Raw genomic sequence first — 18,376 nt, 5'->3', positions numbered from 1 at the left:
CCATTAATAAATTATTTTTTAAATTATTTTGGTCTGCAGTACAAAATAAATTGAAATGCTTTTAATCATGGGTAATATCACTCTGCCTTTTGCCTGGAGAGTACTGCTTTGTAATTCTCGCAACTGATAAAAGCTCGAGAAATGTGTTGATCCCTGCTGTCCGGCCATCTTCAGGGTTTTCTGCCAGGGAATGGAAGAAAGTGTGGCCAGGGTGCACTGTACCTGCGCTTAATAGAGAGCAGCCCTAGTGATCATGAGGTACTCTTTCATATTCACATTTAAATATATTTTTTTTATAACTTTACCAAATAACCTCACAGGTGTCTTGCTGAAAAATGTCCTTACATAGCGTTCAACACAGACCTAATACATTTTGCTTGAATGCTTGAATGTTTAAGAAACAAATAAGTGCAAATGAAGAGATGTTTCTAAAAAAAAAATATAGGCACAAGTAATCATGACACCTTTGTGTGGAATTAACCTAACTGTAGACAGTAAACTTGAACAAATAAATTAAATCCCTTACTGCTCTTATTCCTCTGATTTCTTTATTTATATACAATAATTTTTTTTAGATAACAAAGTTTTGTTTTTTCTCTACAGGATCAGCCACCTAAGACCATCGGTATCACAAGGAGGTGGGTGTGAATTTGTTATATCAATTGAATAATGTATGTAAATCAGTATTAAAATTCTGATGCTGCAATGTCAAGTAAAATAACTATGGTTACTCAGATGGCAGGGTTTAAATGGTTCAATTGCACTTACTTCACAAAATCTTTTGTATTAAATTTATGATATCTTCTTTTTTAAAGGACGGAAATCAAGCCGAGGCTTATTGTTTAGGCAAGGCTATCTTCCTCGAGGTAATTGAATTTTGTTGCATTCAAGCCAACATTTAAACCAATGCAATATTAAATATCACATCCATACTTTTCTGGAAGCTTACTTGAAAATCCCCTGAAGGTTGACCCATGACATTTTCTCTCTTGGCTCTCAAGTTAGGGGAGCACCTGCAGGGGCCTAATAGTCTCACCACTTTATGTTGTCTGAGGGATCCAGTTCTTCCTCATCAGTAACTGCATAGTTGGAGATCTCATCGAGGTCTGCCTCTATGTCTAAATGCCCAGGATCAACTCGCTGTTGTTCTTCGTCGGAGTCATCGCTCACTTTGAAACTACTCTCTGACAATCACTGGACTCTTACTGGAAGACTCTTCTAACTTCAGTCTCTTCTCTTTTGTTGGTTGGCGAATGATTCTCTTCTTGAACTTAGCGGGCGAGCAAATGGGGGGTTGCAGCTTGATGGTTTTTTAGGAAGTACTCTTGTCTTCTTGAATTTAGGTTGGCCACACACCGCTTTAGATGGTGCAGGTTGCTTGGTATTGGTGGAAGCCAACTTGCTAAAAGTTTTGGCAGCCTCTTTTGCAGCTTGTTTATCTACAATCTTGTGGTGTTGACGAATATGCTGTCTCTTCCTGGTTACCACCATGTTGCAGCTGTCAATGCCACATTGGCATCGTTGTGAGTTCGGATTGAAGGTTTTACCATCTTTGCCAGTCAGCGTGAGCAACGATCAAAGCAATATCTTTTTGAGATAGATCTTCACCATGCTTCACCTCTATGTGGCATGCCAAATGTGTACCTAAATATGAACAATGATGACACTGGCATTCTTTGTTATGGCTTTTTTCAGAAGCATATGCACTTTGTACCGAGTTGGATTCTTCTGATATCTCCACTTCATGAGCCACTTAATGCTAATATTCATAGCTCAGTGATAAGTGTATACTATTCAGATCACAATGCCATAAGAATAACTTTCCTTTATTAAATCCATTTTGAAATCACTGGCTATCCTTGCAATCTGATTGGCTCTCAGTGGCACAATTTATTCACTAATCGCACTATTTTTCCTCTAAATCGCATCTTTTTCTCAGCCAATGAGAATGGGACAGTAAAACAAAACAACCAATCAGATTTCAAGATCAGTTTGAAGTAATCAATAAAATTTCAGGAAAATGAAAGGCAAAAAGCCATTGTGTGGAGAATTTTGCAACTGCTATTCCCAAAACTGTCGTTATTGTAGTTTTTTCAAAAAAAATTGACGAATTTAATTAATTAGAGTTTCTGAATGACGATTATGAGCTCCTTCAGGCTTATGACCTACTTTAATGGAAGTTTCTAGCTTTCAGCATCCATTTTTACAAATATTTTGACGATTTTTCTTCAACATCTGCTCAAGATCCATGATACCGAGTCCAGTAAAACATAAACAAACAAAAACCACACAACAACAAATTCAGAGCCATCTCAAGAAGGTAGAGGTTTCCAGGTTTCTGGTAGTTTCACACGAAGCAACAAAAGAGCTCAACTCTGTCATTGTGAAGAAACATAGTCAAAATACGCCACTCTACAAAATAGTGAATGAACGAATGTCTTACAAAACTGGTGCCAGTCCCACCATCTTGGAAATATCTTAAAAGTTAAGACAAAAGGCACCTCAAGAACTTGACAAGTTCTTGAGTATTGAGTCCTGCGCCAAGGTCACAAAAAGAAACGGAAATGATAACGAGCTGGAATCCCTTAAAATCATGCCATTGAACGGTATTTAAAAGAAAAAATGTACCATCCACTGGGCATCGTGCACTCGAGGGAGTTTCACAACTCAAAAGAAATCGATCACAGAATTACACAGGATATGCACCTTCAAATTCCTTCTCCAAAGACAATGAAAAGTCTGTCTCAACCACAGAAGAAAGGAAGGCCTTCCATAATTGATTCAGGTGACGAGAACTGAACTTTTGCACCTGAAGTAGACTATTTTCATTCTGACTTCAGAACTGCTTGTTTCTTTGTCATGCTCGAATGAGTTTTTGTCACATGACATTGTTTTGTATACTAAATGAGATGCAAAGGCGTTTCCGGTTCCGCTTTTTTAACAAACCGGCTACTGGAACAATACAACAAACATCTAGAATTTAAGGCGATAAAACTGTCCGATTTCAAAATGGATCTAATAAAGTGGCAATTGAACTTCGTGTCGTGCAACTTTGTTCTGTTCACGCGTATGATTTCAGACCAAATTGCACTCCACTCAGTTCAACTACCATTATTAATTAAACCTTTCTGTGTTCTATTTCGTAAACATAACGAAAGAACACCAGAAAGAAACACTGTACTTCATTTCTTACCTATCCAAACTTACTGTCAATTGCAATGCATTGCAAACACAAATGTACAGTAACTGCATAGCCAACTCAACCAGGAACAGAAACAAAACAACCCTAAAATACGGAAGACTCCTTTAAAATGTTCCCCATACTATAACAACTCTAGACTACCAGTAGTTCCTCTTTTTTGGCAAAATTTATAGTGCCAATAAAAGTAAAAGACAAAAAAATTAAATGCCGTCCAGAACTCCACAAGTGAGGCACACAGCTTAATCATTTTCTCTTTGCTGATTTACATTATATTTTCACCCACATGATGGACCGAAAAACAAACTTCTCATAGTCTAACACAAGTTTCCCTGAAACTGAAAATACTACCCACCACCAGGCATAGCTAAGAGTTTACTCAGTTAGACATACATTGTATGTCTTCCCTTAAAGGTACTAACTAAACTACGGTACATGTTAATAATCACTGTGCCTTTCAATAACATGTGGACTCTACAATTCAAAGCTCAACCGACAAATGCGTTTTTCGCTACTATCAATGAAATGTTCGGTGGTGCCTCCCAGCTTCCAATCACTGCCAAGCTTACGGTAATCAAATCCCTGAGCACAGTTCAGACAACGGAACAGTGCTTGGTAGTAGTCAGAAGCCGGGAGGCGCCACCAAACATTTGATTGGTGGTAGCAAGAAACGCATTTTTTGGTTGAGCTTTGAATGTTAGAGTCCGCATGCTATTGAAAGACACAGTAATAAGTTAGGTTCTTGTATATTCAAACCCCAATTTTGTATTAACTGTCACTTCTGAAGATGTATGCAGAACCATACAAAATGTCAAGTAAAAGATAATTTCAAGCGTTGTGTTTATATCTGATGTTTGTCACTACTGTTTGAGTGTTAATTTTGATCTCATTTCTATATTTGGGAAACAATGCATACACACATAAGTACAAACTTTATTTTAATTCCAATTTAAATAGTTGATAAACTAGTACATCCAAGAAAATTATGTAAAAGTAACCTTCATAGAGGATCGAGCAGAGTAATTTACATCAAGTTATGAGGTTATGCAATAATGAATAAATAGACTGTGAGGCAGTGGGTGTGTAGGATCACAGGAAGTGAGGCCCTTTGCACGATCCGGTCACAGGGTAGAGAATTAATTACACAAGTTACACAGTGGAATTTCCAAGATAAAGGAACTTGCACCAGTCTACCCGAATTTCCTTTGTTTTGAAAGTCCCACTGAGTAACTTGCATCCCAGCGTAATTAATTCTGTACCATGTGACCGGATCGTACAAAGGGCCTATTTTATACCTGTGAAAATTCTCGTAGCTCGCAAAGCATCGTGCTTGCACCATTCAATCATTTTTTCCACATCATCATTGAGGACGCCAACAGACCAACCGCTGGGGTAGTTTTTTTTCATTGTAATCACCTTTTCTGCAATGGAACACCAAATACCTTGCTCTCTACTGCTCCAGATAACTCGCCAGTACATGTAACCGAAATCGAGGACAATTGCCCGCTATCACCTGTCCCGCTCAAGCAGGAAACCCTGGTAGAAGCACTCATTGACAATGACACTTCAAAGGAACAAGAAGCGACCAATGTGAGCTTAACCTGATCCGAAAATGAAGATGACATCTCTTAGGTAAAAGTCATGCAGAATCTACCCTGAATTTAGCGCAGAGAGGGGCCGAAAATGACGACGTCACTGAGGGTGAAATTCATGCGGAATCTACCCTGAATTTAGCACAGATAGGGAACAAGCACAAAACCCCGTATTCAATCAAATTCAGTGAGCTACCTGAGGCAGTCAGAAAGTTTTTGGCCTCCGTGAAGAGATTCTTTACCCAGAAAGTCAACTTTGAAAGAGAGAAAGCACCGGTGACGCTTTCCACTTACGAGAAGGCCCAAGAGAGAATGCTTTGTAACTATCTTTGTTTCTTTTTTAATTTTGGCCTTAATTTTCATGTTTGTGTCTAAGTGATGATAACTGATATTTGGTTGAGGCTAGATATCTATTTAACATACAACCCCTCCTTTTTTTTATCTTCTTTGCAGGCTTTCTGGCTTACCTTAGAACTACTTTAGCCTGTGATGTAGAGCTTTTACCACATTGCTTTTGAAAATTCACTTGATTGAAGGTTACGTTGAATTTTTGAGGGTGAGAGAAATTCTTTACAGGCTTTCGTATTAAGTTTTGACACCTTTCTGGAAACGCCTAAGTGAACTCTGGCCGTGGACTGAAAACCACATCAATTAGTTTGGTAGAAAAACCTGAGCCTGTAATACTCGTGTGTAAAGAAACTGCTGGAAATGGCAAATATTGGAGGATTTTCGCTATGCATGTAAACATCACAGATAAATTATGCTACAATTGTGAACCATATCTTTTGCATCTGAGGTATTGTTTTAAAGTAACTTCTCACCATAAATTAATGGACTTTTAACATTATGACGAGTGCCAACTTGTGTTGATTACTCACAGATAGCTAGCGTATACATTGCTGGACTCACCCTCGGTGTAAAAACCTGTGAAACTCACAAAGAATGGAACACAAAGGAAAACAAAAGAGCACAAAACATCAAACAACAACCTAATCCTACCACAAGATAACAAAACCAAACAAAAGCTTCACAGGTTTTTTCACAGGGGTAAACCCAATTGCTGACAGTGATGGTTAAAATATTGTTGTGGCCATTTACAAGCAAATATGGTCCAAAACTTATCAAAGAAAGAATAATAGTATGGTCAGCAATGTGTTATCTTTTTACCAATCTGCTGTTGAAACTTGCTTCATGCTAATAACCTTAATTCTGTTTTGAACGATGTCTTTATCGAATTAAAGAGTAATTATAAATGGCTAGCTGCTCATAAGTGGACTCTATATGTTAAGAAGTCAATAATAGTTGTTTTTATTATTAGTAGTATTACTCCATACTTTCTCTGAAAAAAAGAAATCCCAACAAATTGGAAAATTCTAATATCACTGATTTATTGCTTGGTTGGTGAAAGGTTTTCTTTCAAGCTTGAAAATTTTAACCAAGACTCTTGCCTCTGATGAATTTCTGCTACATGTCCATTCCTTTCCTTTACATCTATTTATTTACTTATTGATTTTTGGCTGTTCCAATCCTCAATTAACCTGTTCTGTTTCCTCGCAGGAAGAATGAAATTGTAGCTCTGCCACAGTTTCAAATCACATTAGCTCACTTCTCTACCAAATCAAATTTGTGCAGAGAGAGCATGCTCCTGATTTCAAAGGGGTCTCCATTATCCATCAGTTAAGAATTCAAGCCCGAATTCTCCAGAAAGAAGGTGGCTTTCAAAGGCCGTCCACAATGGAGGATCTTTCTGCTGTCTCTACAGGTTCCAGTAAACTCAGTAAATAAATAAATAAATAAATAAATAACTTTATATACTGAGGGTGACACATTACAGTTGACAACTGGTAAACTTCTGGCCCTCCCCTAAAATAGATAAAACTAATTTACAAAACAATATCAAAAAGGGTAAAGACAGTAAATGTAATATTGAAAGGGTAAAACATTTATGAAATGGGAAAGCTATCTAAGGCAGCATAACCTTCCTTATAATAAGTTTGTTTGAAGGCATTAATACTGGTGCTAGATCTTAAACTAATAGGTAGAGAGTTCTAAAGTTTTGCAGCTGTAACAAGAAGAGTTTTTCCACCTTCTGTGTCACGTTTATATCTAGAACAACGTATAGTTTTATCACCATAGCGTGAGATTCTGGTTGACATGTTGCTGACATCCACTAATTTATTTCCTAACTACTCTGGGCATTGTCCATTTAAACATTTGTAGCATAAGCATAATTTATTTACCTTGATCTCACCACAAAAGGGCAGCCAGTTTTGTGTTCCTGCCCCACTAATGGTGATCTGAGATATTTACCTGAAATTTCTACTGATTGACATGGATGAAAAACTCCATCCATAAACATTTGTTTACATCCAGCACTGTTGATTCCATTTTCAAGCTGGTTAGTTTGGCAATTTATTCCAATCTTTAATTGTTAGAAATTTGTACAGAGGATGTTCAGCACCCAAAAGTATTGACTTATTGTTTAGTTTGATGATTGACCAGACATTCAGGTCAAAGCCACTGATCTTTTTCAGCCAGAGGAAGAGCTCTATCGACTTTTGTTGTCCTACATCAAGGATTATCCGCTGCATTTGGTTAGAGTCAAGCCAAAGCAATCTACCGCTGCTAAGGTTTAACCTGGTGTGACCAAGTTACCAAATGATACCCTCACAACTTTTGTAAGTTAGATTTCAAACTCTGGACTTTTGGGTGAGGAAATTGAGTTAAATACTCTTCTTTGGCCTAGCCAAGGATCCTCCCTAACCATAACCCTAATAAGGTTCCGGCAGTGTAGATTTCCCCCCTCCTAACCCAACTTTTTCAAATGCTTGCCAAAGTGTCCCATGTGATGTCAGTGACGTCATACTTGGTATGACGTCGCAATGGACCTTGTAGATGATGCTGTGAAAATTTTAAGTCATTTGAGTAAATCTTGAAGAATTTATTTGTTTGGAAATTTGGAGGGGGCAATGTCACAAGAGTGGGAGAATCAACGAAACAAATCGAAAAAATGCCCAAAATTTGGGCATTAGGCCTTAGATATGGATAGAAGACACTCCATGCATTGACCTGCTGAAAACCCTCCATGAACATCTAAGATTTTTCGACTTTAGAAAAATATGCAGTAAGGGAGCATATTTTGCACTAAGGTTGTGATTAAGACAAAAATTGAGGTGACTTTGAAACTTCACTTTTATTTTCTCATGAGTGCAGAGGCATTAACTCTATGAAACTTAGCACTCTAGTAGACTATTAACAGATAACTATTTCTGGAAAGTACAAGCTTCATTGCTTTAATAATAAATTATGAATTTTTTTCTAGCCCTCGGCCCATTACCTCAAACAAGGGGGCAGATGGAGGTGACCTTTATCAAATGATTTGAGCTCAGAAATTTAATTTTTGAATTTCTTTTGATCATCATGTACTCTCCATTGGCCTTTCTTTTGGTGCTTTTAGATTTTCTTTACTCTCAATAACCTAGGAGATATTGGCATTTAAAGTTAGGATTTGGGGGGCAACGTAATTAAAATGTTGACGTTATATTAGAGAACAAAAATGCCACATAGATGAATGAATGTTGCTACTTTATATGGCTATATTTTTTATTATTATCATTATTATTAATACAACATGAACTACAATAGGACAATTAAAGGAGATACAAAAGATAATACAGAAGGTAATGATGTGTGTTACAAAAAAATACAAAAAAAGAATTAAACTATTACAAAGTGCAACATTTTGACTAGGTATGTTGCAAAAAAAGAAACAATTACTAAATTAGGAATTAATTAAATTAATCATTAACTTAACTAAGTAAGTAAAATGAAAAAACTCAAATAAAGTCTTTCCACTTTTTCTTGAAATTGTCAGAGGTTTTATTTTTAACTGCTATTTGTTGTGAAGTATTTAATTTGTTCTTAAGTAAAGAAGGAAAGCCGTCAAAGGGGACATCATCGCTGTCTTGGATAGTGCAAAAGATATAATACTTGGCCACCAAGGTGACATAGTTTAAAATGTCTTTTGATTCTGTGTTGTTATCATGCTCCTCTCACAAGAGGTCTTCAACCGCTCACACCTCATAGAAGCCTATCTGGACTTTCTCAAGGTAGGTTTTGTGCACCACCAATTCTCCTTTCATTACTTTTTATCCTTTTAAAAGCACATGCACCGCGAAATTTCCAGCAACAATGGACTTCCAATGAACAATGAACAAGGTAGAAAACGTGCTTAACTTACCAATTCCTTTGATGATGTCGCATTCGGTGGGTCACGCTACAACCACATTTAGCCTGTAAAATGGTGAAACTTCGTCCATCAAAAACTCCAGGACACTTTAGACAGTCAAAACTAGGCTCAGAACAAACTTGTCTTTCTGATGTAACCAAGAATACCTTGTCACAATTACTTGCAATGACGTCAAATCGAAACAGCATGAATTGTCAAAAGGGACGTGACTCGATAGGGCCGATAGCTATATAAATCAGCAGTGTTGCAGTCGAAAATTAGTTTCCATAGCACATCTGAACAGAGGAGAACAGAAGATCCTCATGAGCATGCCAGCAAAACGAGATCTCACGGCATATTTACACCCTCAAAGCTTTACTGGCACTGGGTGAGTTGCTGAATTGCTTTTCAATGCGTAGGCCTGTGCAAAATAGTGAACAGATAAATTGCCCAATCCCTGATCCAGTCTGGAAAAGGCCCAGTTGCAAAGTTCAACTGTCCCACGGGTCATGCAAAGGGTAAGCAGTCAAAAGCAAATACATGTAATTCAATTAGTAGGAAATCGCTCAAGCCTAGCCTGGCCATTTTAATAGCTCAGATTTAAGCAGGGGATAACAGAGGGCAATCCCGTTTGTTCCGTTATGTTTTCCGTCCTCTTTATTTCATGATTTATTTCATACCTTGCGTGTAATTAGTTTTTTCTTCCTTCTTTCATAGTTTGCAAAATGAAAATTCAGATCAGCCTGCAGGCCCGCAGCTCAACACGGAAGAAGGGAATGGAGTAAATGCTGGCCAGACCAGGTGAATTGCTAGTAATCAAGGACACTTTTCTCTCCTTTTTTTTGTTTTGCTATATCTGCATGTGTAATTAATTATTTTATCATTTCTTTGACAGTTCGAAAAATGTGTCGGTCCAGCAGCCTGCGCATGTTAGCACCCAATGAAATGTTGGCCAATTGCTAGTTGCGATTTCAGGCCCATAACAAATGACAATTTTCTCTTCTATTATTTTCTTATGTAAGTGTGTGTAATTAATCAACTCGCCATTTCTTCAACAGTCCACAGAGTGACCCTGTCTATGCAAGCAAGTACACTTGTAGGGTAGTGATATGTCTGTGATAAAACGAAAGCTTCCAAGAGCTGAAAGCCCGGCTGAGTGTATGTCATAAGACAAATGAAGAAACCCAAGCCGAGAAAGGTAGAAAAAACCTTTCCCTCATGTTCCTGAATGCCCATCACATTTTATTGCAGTGTAATACATGGCTTAGGCTTCTTTATTTGTTCAATATATACCTTTTTTAAAATTTGTTTAATATATATCGTTTTTTCAAGCTTCCCTTTTAAATTGTTTCACTATTTGATTTCACCACGTTTTCATTGCAGCAACAATGCTGGGTCAGGCGGCCACCAAGAAAAATCACTGCACAGGCGAGAGAGTGCCACGCCCCAAAGAATGTGCTGAAAGGATTTCATCTTGAAGGAAGCAGAGCGAGAAAAAGGCAGGTTAGTCAATAACCAGAAAAGAACAGACAAAAACAAAACAACCAATCGTTTTACATTTCTATTGTCAAAGCATCTACTGAATTTTCTTCGGTTCAAAATCAGCAAATGTGATCACGCCAAAACAACGAAAGATCTCTGGAGTTTAAGACAGATTCTGCTGAAAGTTTGAGCAATAACTGCAAAAATTATTGACTAAAAATCAACTCACAGCACAGCAACGTTTTCAATACTGTTTAAGAAGTGTCACTGCAATTAAAAAAGTGGTCTTCCCGGGGTCATATGAAAAATTACACTACCTAAGTATGTCCGAATTTTACCATTTACCTTATTGTGACTGATCTCACCTAATCGACTAAGATGCGAAAATCATACATCATGTTAGCCTAATGCAATAGTAGTAATAGTGGCAATTTCTGCGAAGATCTAGGAACTAATTGCAAAAATGAGGTATTAAAATGCTAGCAAAAATTTAATGGATGAGGACTCAGAAGATGACTCGGACAAAAATGACTCAGACAACGGTGAACACGAGGATGATGGGACACCAGTGGAAGACAGTCCCGAATTTCATTGCCACGTCAATGGCATGCATCAGGGTTCAGGGACAGATTTTGTCGCTCCCTACTTCCTGACGGCTTTGGCTGTCTCCAAGGAATTTTCCCTGGCTTTCAACTTCAACCTGCACTTATTGGACCATCTGCGTTTGCCCTGCGAACTGGTGGCTAGGACAGAAATGGCCATGATCCCCTCTGGAGAAACCGCCAGCCAGGCAGTGACCTTCAAAAGCAGCGAGAAAGCCATCATTTACTGCAAGAACGTTTGAGGCAGGGCTGGCTGGTTGGCTCTGAAAGCCAACGTCCGAGCAAGAGACCTTGACTGTCCCACCCAGAGCTACAGAAAGAGTAGTTGTTCAAACAGGAAGGCAAGAGCTTGGAAAAAGTGCTAGCCGGTGGCATACCCGAGCTAGATTTGGCCTTAGACCAAGTACACCTTGACAGGTAAGACACGCTAACTAAATGAACCAACAATAATGAGAAAAAAGCAAAAACTGACGCTCCGTTTTTGGCCTATTTTCAGAGTTTTTCCTCACACTCTTTTGGGTCCTTGACTTTCGCACCTTTATTAACTCGCACACAAAATTTGTACCATTAACTGGTCAAATTAATCAATTGGTATAATTCATCTGCTAGTGAGGTACAAAGACGGAACTTATTTCATACTGAACTGAACATTGATGAAAGTGTGGTAGGATAAAGGCCTTATACAGCTTAACCACAGTGGTTTTGGAGATCAGTTTTCTAATTCTTATCATGACATTTAACTGATTATTGACCTTTTTGCAATGCCAAGATATGTGTTTAAAGTACTCTCATTTGAAAAAACATCGCTTTTTGTGTCGTCAGTTTTTGCTTGGTCGTGCAAAACTAACCTCAAGTTTTCCCCCTCCCCTGTATTGACAGGTTTGAGAATGTCATGGTATGGCACCCTCCTGAGTGGTTGCCGGCCAGTATGCAATTCACACATGGCTTTCCGAGACGCCTGATTGAGGCAGACCACGGCGTTTTCTTGCCAGGCAACATCATCTTGACAGCCAAAGCCACCAATTTGTCCATCTGCGGCATGTCAGTCATGGACGTGGCCTCTCTACTAAGCTGACAGTCCATCACTGGTGTAGGTCTGAGCCTAGCTCGACTCTTGAATCTCCAGTGAGCTAAATGTGACCTGACGTTAATCTTATCTTCTGTGACGTTCATCAGGACACTGATCTTCATGCGTCTCTTGTTGGTTTTTGTTCCCCAGGTATGCCCCGGTCAGTTTCCACAGCTCTGATAGCTATCTCCCGGACTAACTGGTCCGTGGGATGCTGGATTTTGGCATAAATTTCCTGACCTTCCAAGCGGCAGAGAGCAATATGCCAGATGCGCTGTCCCACTGCCTGAAGAAGCCTTGGGCTTGTCTGTCTGAAGGGCAAGGAGAAAAGGAGAAGACGATTTCACAGCCAGTGCTGTGACCCTGTCGGCAGACCTGCTTAGAAGCATCGGACACCGAGCAATGCTGAAGGAGCAGACAGAGGTGACTGCCGTCACAGAACAGCGCGACAGGGCACTGACCAGGATATTGTTGAGTTTGGAGCCAGAGACGTGCACTGAGGTGGAAGTCATGTCAGGAACAAAGGAATCGCCTGCCACCGCCAGCACAGCGGTCTCTAGCTAGGCCACGCTCAAACGCAAGCAGAAGGGTTCCTCGTCGGCCAAAAGTCGTCTCGTGAAGAAGAGCACAACCAAGATGCCAGAGACAGTGGCCTCTGATGAGGGTGAGTGGCTCAGCTGCTTTTAAACAAACAAACAAATACTTCATTTATCACTCTCAAGGCAAAGTGAATAAATAATGCGAAGATTTGATTTCTGTAGTCAGTCTCAGTCAGTCTCACAAGAAAACTTAAACCATCCCTAAACGTGCAAACGGACTTGATCCGCGCAAAGGTATTATTAAAATGTCATTAACGGCGAAGTAGGCACCCAACATAGTATACGGATCAATGTGACTCTTTCTCATCAAATCCAATATCTTATCACTCTGCTAGCCTGAATATATATATCACTCCGCTTAGCCTAAATATCACTCCGCTTAGCCTAAATAATAAATAAATTGTTTACCTCAGCTCAACTGTTCAGCAAATGCCAACATCTCAAGTCACCGCTGGCTGACTTCAAAAAGGGCGGGCTCACTTCCAAGCACCCCCAACTTCCACACCTTCAGACCCCAATTGCAAACCTTGCCATTCTATGGACAAACTCCAGACTGACTCCAGTGTGAACTTGTTTTCTCCAAAAGGAATCACAGTTTGTTACTCTCATCCATTCAAACCTACTTTATAAGGCTTCAAAGTTGGGCTTTTGCGCCACTTCCCAGCCCGTCTCAGATGTGCAACACGTGGAGAGGGCATTTATCAGCATTTGACAGATGTCCACCCAAAGAAACAATAGCAGCTACCTTGTCCAAAAGTGATGTCCTGCGAGAGATCAGGGACAGGAACACTTAAGGAACGTATGAAAAAGTGAAAACCATCTTCAAGAAATATACCAAGTAGTGTGCAAATGGTGTCGCAAACTTATACTGCTGTTGTGTTTTTTTAAAAAAGAAAAAACACAAAAGTTGAAATAATAATATAGTTCAGCAAAGCTAAACTTGTGTAAAAAGCAATGTACATAGAATTGTATCAAAAAATCTAAAGTAGTTTTATTTATTGTACATAACATTGTATATAGAATTGTAAATATTTTATTTGTACATAGAATTGTAAATATTGTAAATAGTTCCTCGCGACAATGAGTCAGGCTGGTGACCCGATGATACCCTCTGGGGACTGGGCAGTTTGTCAGGGATCAAACATGAGCTGGGGTAGCCAACCCCTGGGGAGCACCCTACAAACACCCTCAGTCTCCAGGTAGCACTCTTGTCGTTTGATACGGCAAGGGGGGACCGGGAAACCATCCTTAAATTTTTTCCTCTCTCAGTAGTGTTACCCTGTCCCGGTTGAGAGGCTGCAGTTTTTATCTAGGGGATATAAAACAGGATGTTTTTTTGAATTTTCAAGCACATGCGTAAGTAACACACCTGTAATATATGTCCCTCAAGGATACAAAAGTTTCCTTCTTTAAGGATGTTGGCAGAATTATCTAAGGCAAATGAGCGGAGTACCCATCACTTTGGAAAATACATAATTAAATGTCTCTTGTGACCTTATGGCGGTCTCCAATTTTTGAAAGCCTGCAACCTGCGTGGTGTGGTTGCGGACTAAAGAACAAAATGAAATAAGACTTCATTTAACCATTGTTCAATTTTTTATTTTTCAAAGTTGTATATGTACCTTGAAGATTGTGCCTTTGAAAATTGCACTTGCTTGAGAGCTGCCCATCACACTCAAAATTATTGTTTAGCTAACCAAAAGAAAGATCAACCATTGGACTATAATGTGTTTAATTTCCAAGTTGTTTTATTAAAAACAAAACTTTTTTACAATTTTTCAAAGTTGTCTATGTACATTGAGAGCACGCCTTGCAGACCAATCCAACTCTCCAGTACCTTAATTTTTACATACAATTCTTGGTTGGCGCTGGTTGTCTTCTGGTGTGGTCATCTGGCAACTGAGTTAGTCTATCAAAAAGTTCACCACCTTCTTCAGGTGCAATGGGTGCAATTTGGTTCTTTTCCCAGCCTCAGCCAAGGTTTCTTTTGTTTTTTGCTGTTGTATTCATAAGTCAGTGGAAACCGATGGCAGGGAGTTCAAGGCCTGCTCGGAACATGTTTTTTAAGATTTTTTTTCTTTTTCTTTTTTTTCTTTTTAAGAGTTTCTATTCTTTACCACTTGCTAAATTTCGGAAAAAAGCAATTGTGTTGGAAAATATTTTTTGTTGCCATTTTTAAAGATTTCATTTGCACTAAAGGTATAAATGGAAGTAATTTCGGACCTACGTCAGAGGTAAAATTACACATCACTTAAGACGCTGTAACTTAGTTAATCTTGAGGGTTTAGATATGAAACTTTGCACAACTGTAGACTAATAATGAGGATATAATGAAGATATATAGTTTGGTTTTTATTGGTTGAAAGATAATTTTTTTATGATTATTTTTCTGCAGATAAAAATTTTTTTGGCTTGAGGGGGGCAAATCCCTCCAACAACTGTTACCTTTTCAACCTCTGGTTTTAATATTTTCATAAGCTTTATACAGCATTAGAAGTCTCAATGCGACGATTTTAATGCTGTATTTACTTTCCCCTAACCCATCAACAGTTTAGCAAAAACTCATAAAAAGGGGTGGAGACCAAATTTTATCCATCTTTAAAAATTCAGATTTTAATATTAAAAAGTGAAGATTGGGGAAAAGGCATAATATTCTATTTGCCATTGATTAGTTATTCAAAAAATCCAAAAAAGTATTTTCTGCACAAGGTGTCTGTTTTTACTAAGCTATATCATTAAAAATGGTCTTGATTTCCTTAAAGTTTATGCTGACTCAGCATCAAATTTTTCAGACTTTGGGACTAAAGTTACAATGTCCTTAATCTAGACGTTTTTATCTTTCTTTTCGTGAGAACTGTGTTTAAATTAGCCTTAATCTGAATAATTTACGAGGTTTTAAAGTTGGGTTATATTTCAGTGCACACAACATGAAGTTCATATTATACAAGTCTTCAGTGGGTGAATACTTGCTTTTTTGAGCTCTGTTATTTTTACTATTTTGCACCCTTGAATCACTGCAGAGAGGCAATACAGCTGTCAAAAGAGTTACAAAAGGTACTTGGACAACTTTATGTAACATCTTTTTACCACAATAAACAGTTGCTTCTACGCAGGCTTCCGTCAAAGTTTAAGGGTGCACTTTCTGACCACTATGTTGTTGAAGGACCTCATTCTTAGAACTTGAGGACCTTTATTGATGTATTTATGTTACATTATGATTCTTAATGCTGTAAGGAACCGCTCAGTGTTAGTTTTGTTGAAATTGGTCCTTTGTTAATTAATTATGATGTCATTTGTGTTAAAAATTCAATTGCGTATAATTCTGCAAGGTTATAATTATATGACAAACAATTGATATATATATCAGAAGGCCATCACATAGAGCACATTGTGTGCGAATTGGAGCCAAATCGATTAAAACCTTGCAAAATTATAAACGGTTAAAGTTTTATACAAAATGGCAGACACAAGTTTCTCGGTAACATGCCCTCAGCAGTTTTTAACACAAAAATGAGGAAAAACTTTAACTTCCTCTAACTCTTAGAGGATATTGTGCCAGTGTTTCAAATTAACAGGCATTATAGAATGGACCAAGGCTTTCTGCTCAGGGTGTTCCTTTCACTCTGCACTAAAATGTCTGAGGGTATCATTTGTTCAAAAACTGGTCATACAAGTGTAAATAACTTTGGGTGAAAATTATGAATTGGCTTGAAATTTAAAGGTCTAGTTGATGTACCTAAGGGCTTTGTTTAGGTTGAACCTCTGAAAACGGTTACATTTTCTTTTAGATAGTGCAAGGTAAAGTTTTGCCTTCTTTTCGCGTAAAAGTTTTTCTGTTCAAGTAGTACGTTTGCTGTTTTGGTTTAGCATGGGGTTAACCTTACAATCTTTCTGCAATGGAGAGAGAACTATCATCTGTTATTAGACTTCTCAAGCGTTCAGCAGAGGGACAGGAAGAAGCATTAGATGGCTCTCAATGATGGGTTTAACTACAACGTTCCAAAACCATTCGACCCCAATAAATGCTCCAAAAAGAACCTGAAAGATCACCTGATACAAACGTCATTCTTTGCTGCCGTGGCCAGCAGGCTTGGCCTGGAAGGGTGTAAGGAGGTAGCTTGCATGGCCATGAGACACATGCTGTTTACATACTCCTACCTATACGAAAAACTTCCAACCTGGAAGAGCCACTTAATGGCAGAGATCTTTCCAAAGAGATGCTGCACTTTGTGAGAGATTTATGCAGAACCACAGACATGCTGAAACTCGAAGGCAGGAGAAGGCGCCTGCAGTGAGACAACAGAAAGTCACAGGCCAGAAAGTAGACACGAAGAGAGCGACGAAGAGACTGACAACAACATGGAAGAAGCCTACAACCCGGCCAAGGACTCACAGGCTGGAGAAACTTTATCCAAAGATAGGGGCTCTGCAGCTTACAACCCGGTACTTCGAAGTGGCTGCCTCCCGCCATAAAGAGTAAGCCCACTACCTCTCCCTTAACATCGACATCATCACCAGCCACAATTAGTACTAAATGTTAGGCGCCACCTATGCAACCCAACAATGCACGGGATGTAGAGGGACTCAAGGGAGTATCAGCGGTTGATAAGGATGGCTAAGCGATACACCAGGTTGGGTGAGTTGCAAGACAGTCTCGTCCCACCCCCTCCCCCAATCCTAGAGCTTGAATTGCCCAGAGAGGAGCTAGACAATCTACCACAAACCAAATGTGATCAGCAGCCAATCACCACCCCAGTTTTTTGAATTCCTTTCCAGGCCAACAGCAGGGGACAAGAAAGAAACCATTTGTCACCAGCATGCGGCCCTGATGCGAAATCTATTGGTAGCTATACATCCAGAAGGCAATGACATCTTATGCCTGCTTGATCAAGAGGGTGATGCAGTCTGGAAGCTGTGGTTAAAGCCCAACCTTGTGGAAAAGACAAAACCGGGGACAATAATTTCATATCTAGCATCTTATTAAAAGTTCCTCACCTTCATCAGAAACAAGCGCTTCAGCAATTCATCCAAAATATATCAAGGATTTTGAAACAGTCAAGGCTGACCTTAAGGGGTGGAGATCAACTGTAGACAGCCAATCTTATGCTGTGAAAACAAAGGGTTCGTAGATAAAAGTGGTGGACTTCTCGCCCTTCAGGACCTGGCGCAGATCAAGTCCAACAAGATGCGCAATGACTCCATGAGACTTATTATCCAAGCAGGTCAGGGAAAGAAATTGAACGTGAAGTAATTCGTACTGGCACAAGACTTCCTGTTGACCAAGTTCTCCTTGGACACAGGCACTCATCCTGGCCCACTCAACAACTCAACCATGCGAAAAGTCATAACACAATAGCCTTTCAATGTCTCAAGCAAGAGTCAAACCAGCTATTCGAACAAAGTTTCTGACTGGCTCAATGACTTTGATGAGCTCTCCGCCAGGTCTTTGTCAACCTGGAGGACCGAGTGGGACGACAAGGACACTCAGAGGTTGGAGAAAGCATTCTCGAAGTATAACAAACTGCCTTCCACAGCAACCACCCCCCCAATTATAGACAATGACCTGCAGCTTAGCATGATCAGGCAGCGAGAGGGGTTGATGCCA

General features: G+C 39.2%; 2 protein-coding genes and 1 pseudogene across 2 annotated transcripts in view; 2 read left to right on the top strand and 1 right to left on the bottom strand.

Annotated features, from left to right (window-relative positions):
- The first annotated feature begins 39 nt into the window (after positions 1–39).
- On the top strand, positions 40–12,375 carry LOC145500291 (uncharacterized). Its single transcript, XM_081479786.1, has one exon. It carries the CDS (start codon positions 10,995–10,997, stop codon positions 11,343–11,345), a length of 351 nt encoding a protein of 116 aa, XP_081335912.1. The 5' UTR covers positions 40–10,994; the 3' UTR covers positions 11,346–12,375.
- On the top strand, positions 11,996–12,859 carry LOC145501518 (uncharacterized; annotated as a pseudogene).
- Positions 12,860–13,453: 594 nt separating this feature from the next.
- Positions 13,454–18,376, bottom strand: part of LOC145501515 (uncharacterized) — a 59,383-nt gene continuing 54,460 nt past the window's right edge. Inside the window, exon 6 of the mRNA XM_081480976.1 lies at positions 13,454–13,535. The gene's annotated coding sequence lies outside the window, so the exon portion shown is untranslated. The remainder of the gene's footprint in view (positions 13,536–18,376) is intronic.

This window comes from Orbicella franksi, chromosome 10, assembly GCF_964199315.1.
Source record: "Orbicella franksi chromosome 10, jaOrbFran1.1, whole genome shotgun sequence".
NCBI lineage: Eukaryota > Metazoa > Cnidaria > Anthozoa > Scleractinia > Merulinidae > Orbicella > Orbicella franksi.
This window is presented reverse-complemented; position numbering and strand designations above follow the sequence as displayed.

What these genes read in the sequence shown, in the direction of transcription:
- LOC145500291 (XM_081479786.1), top strand. Translation starts at nt 10,995, where the DNA reads ATGGATGAGGACTCAGAAGATGACTCGGACAAAAATGACTCAGACAAC.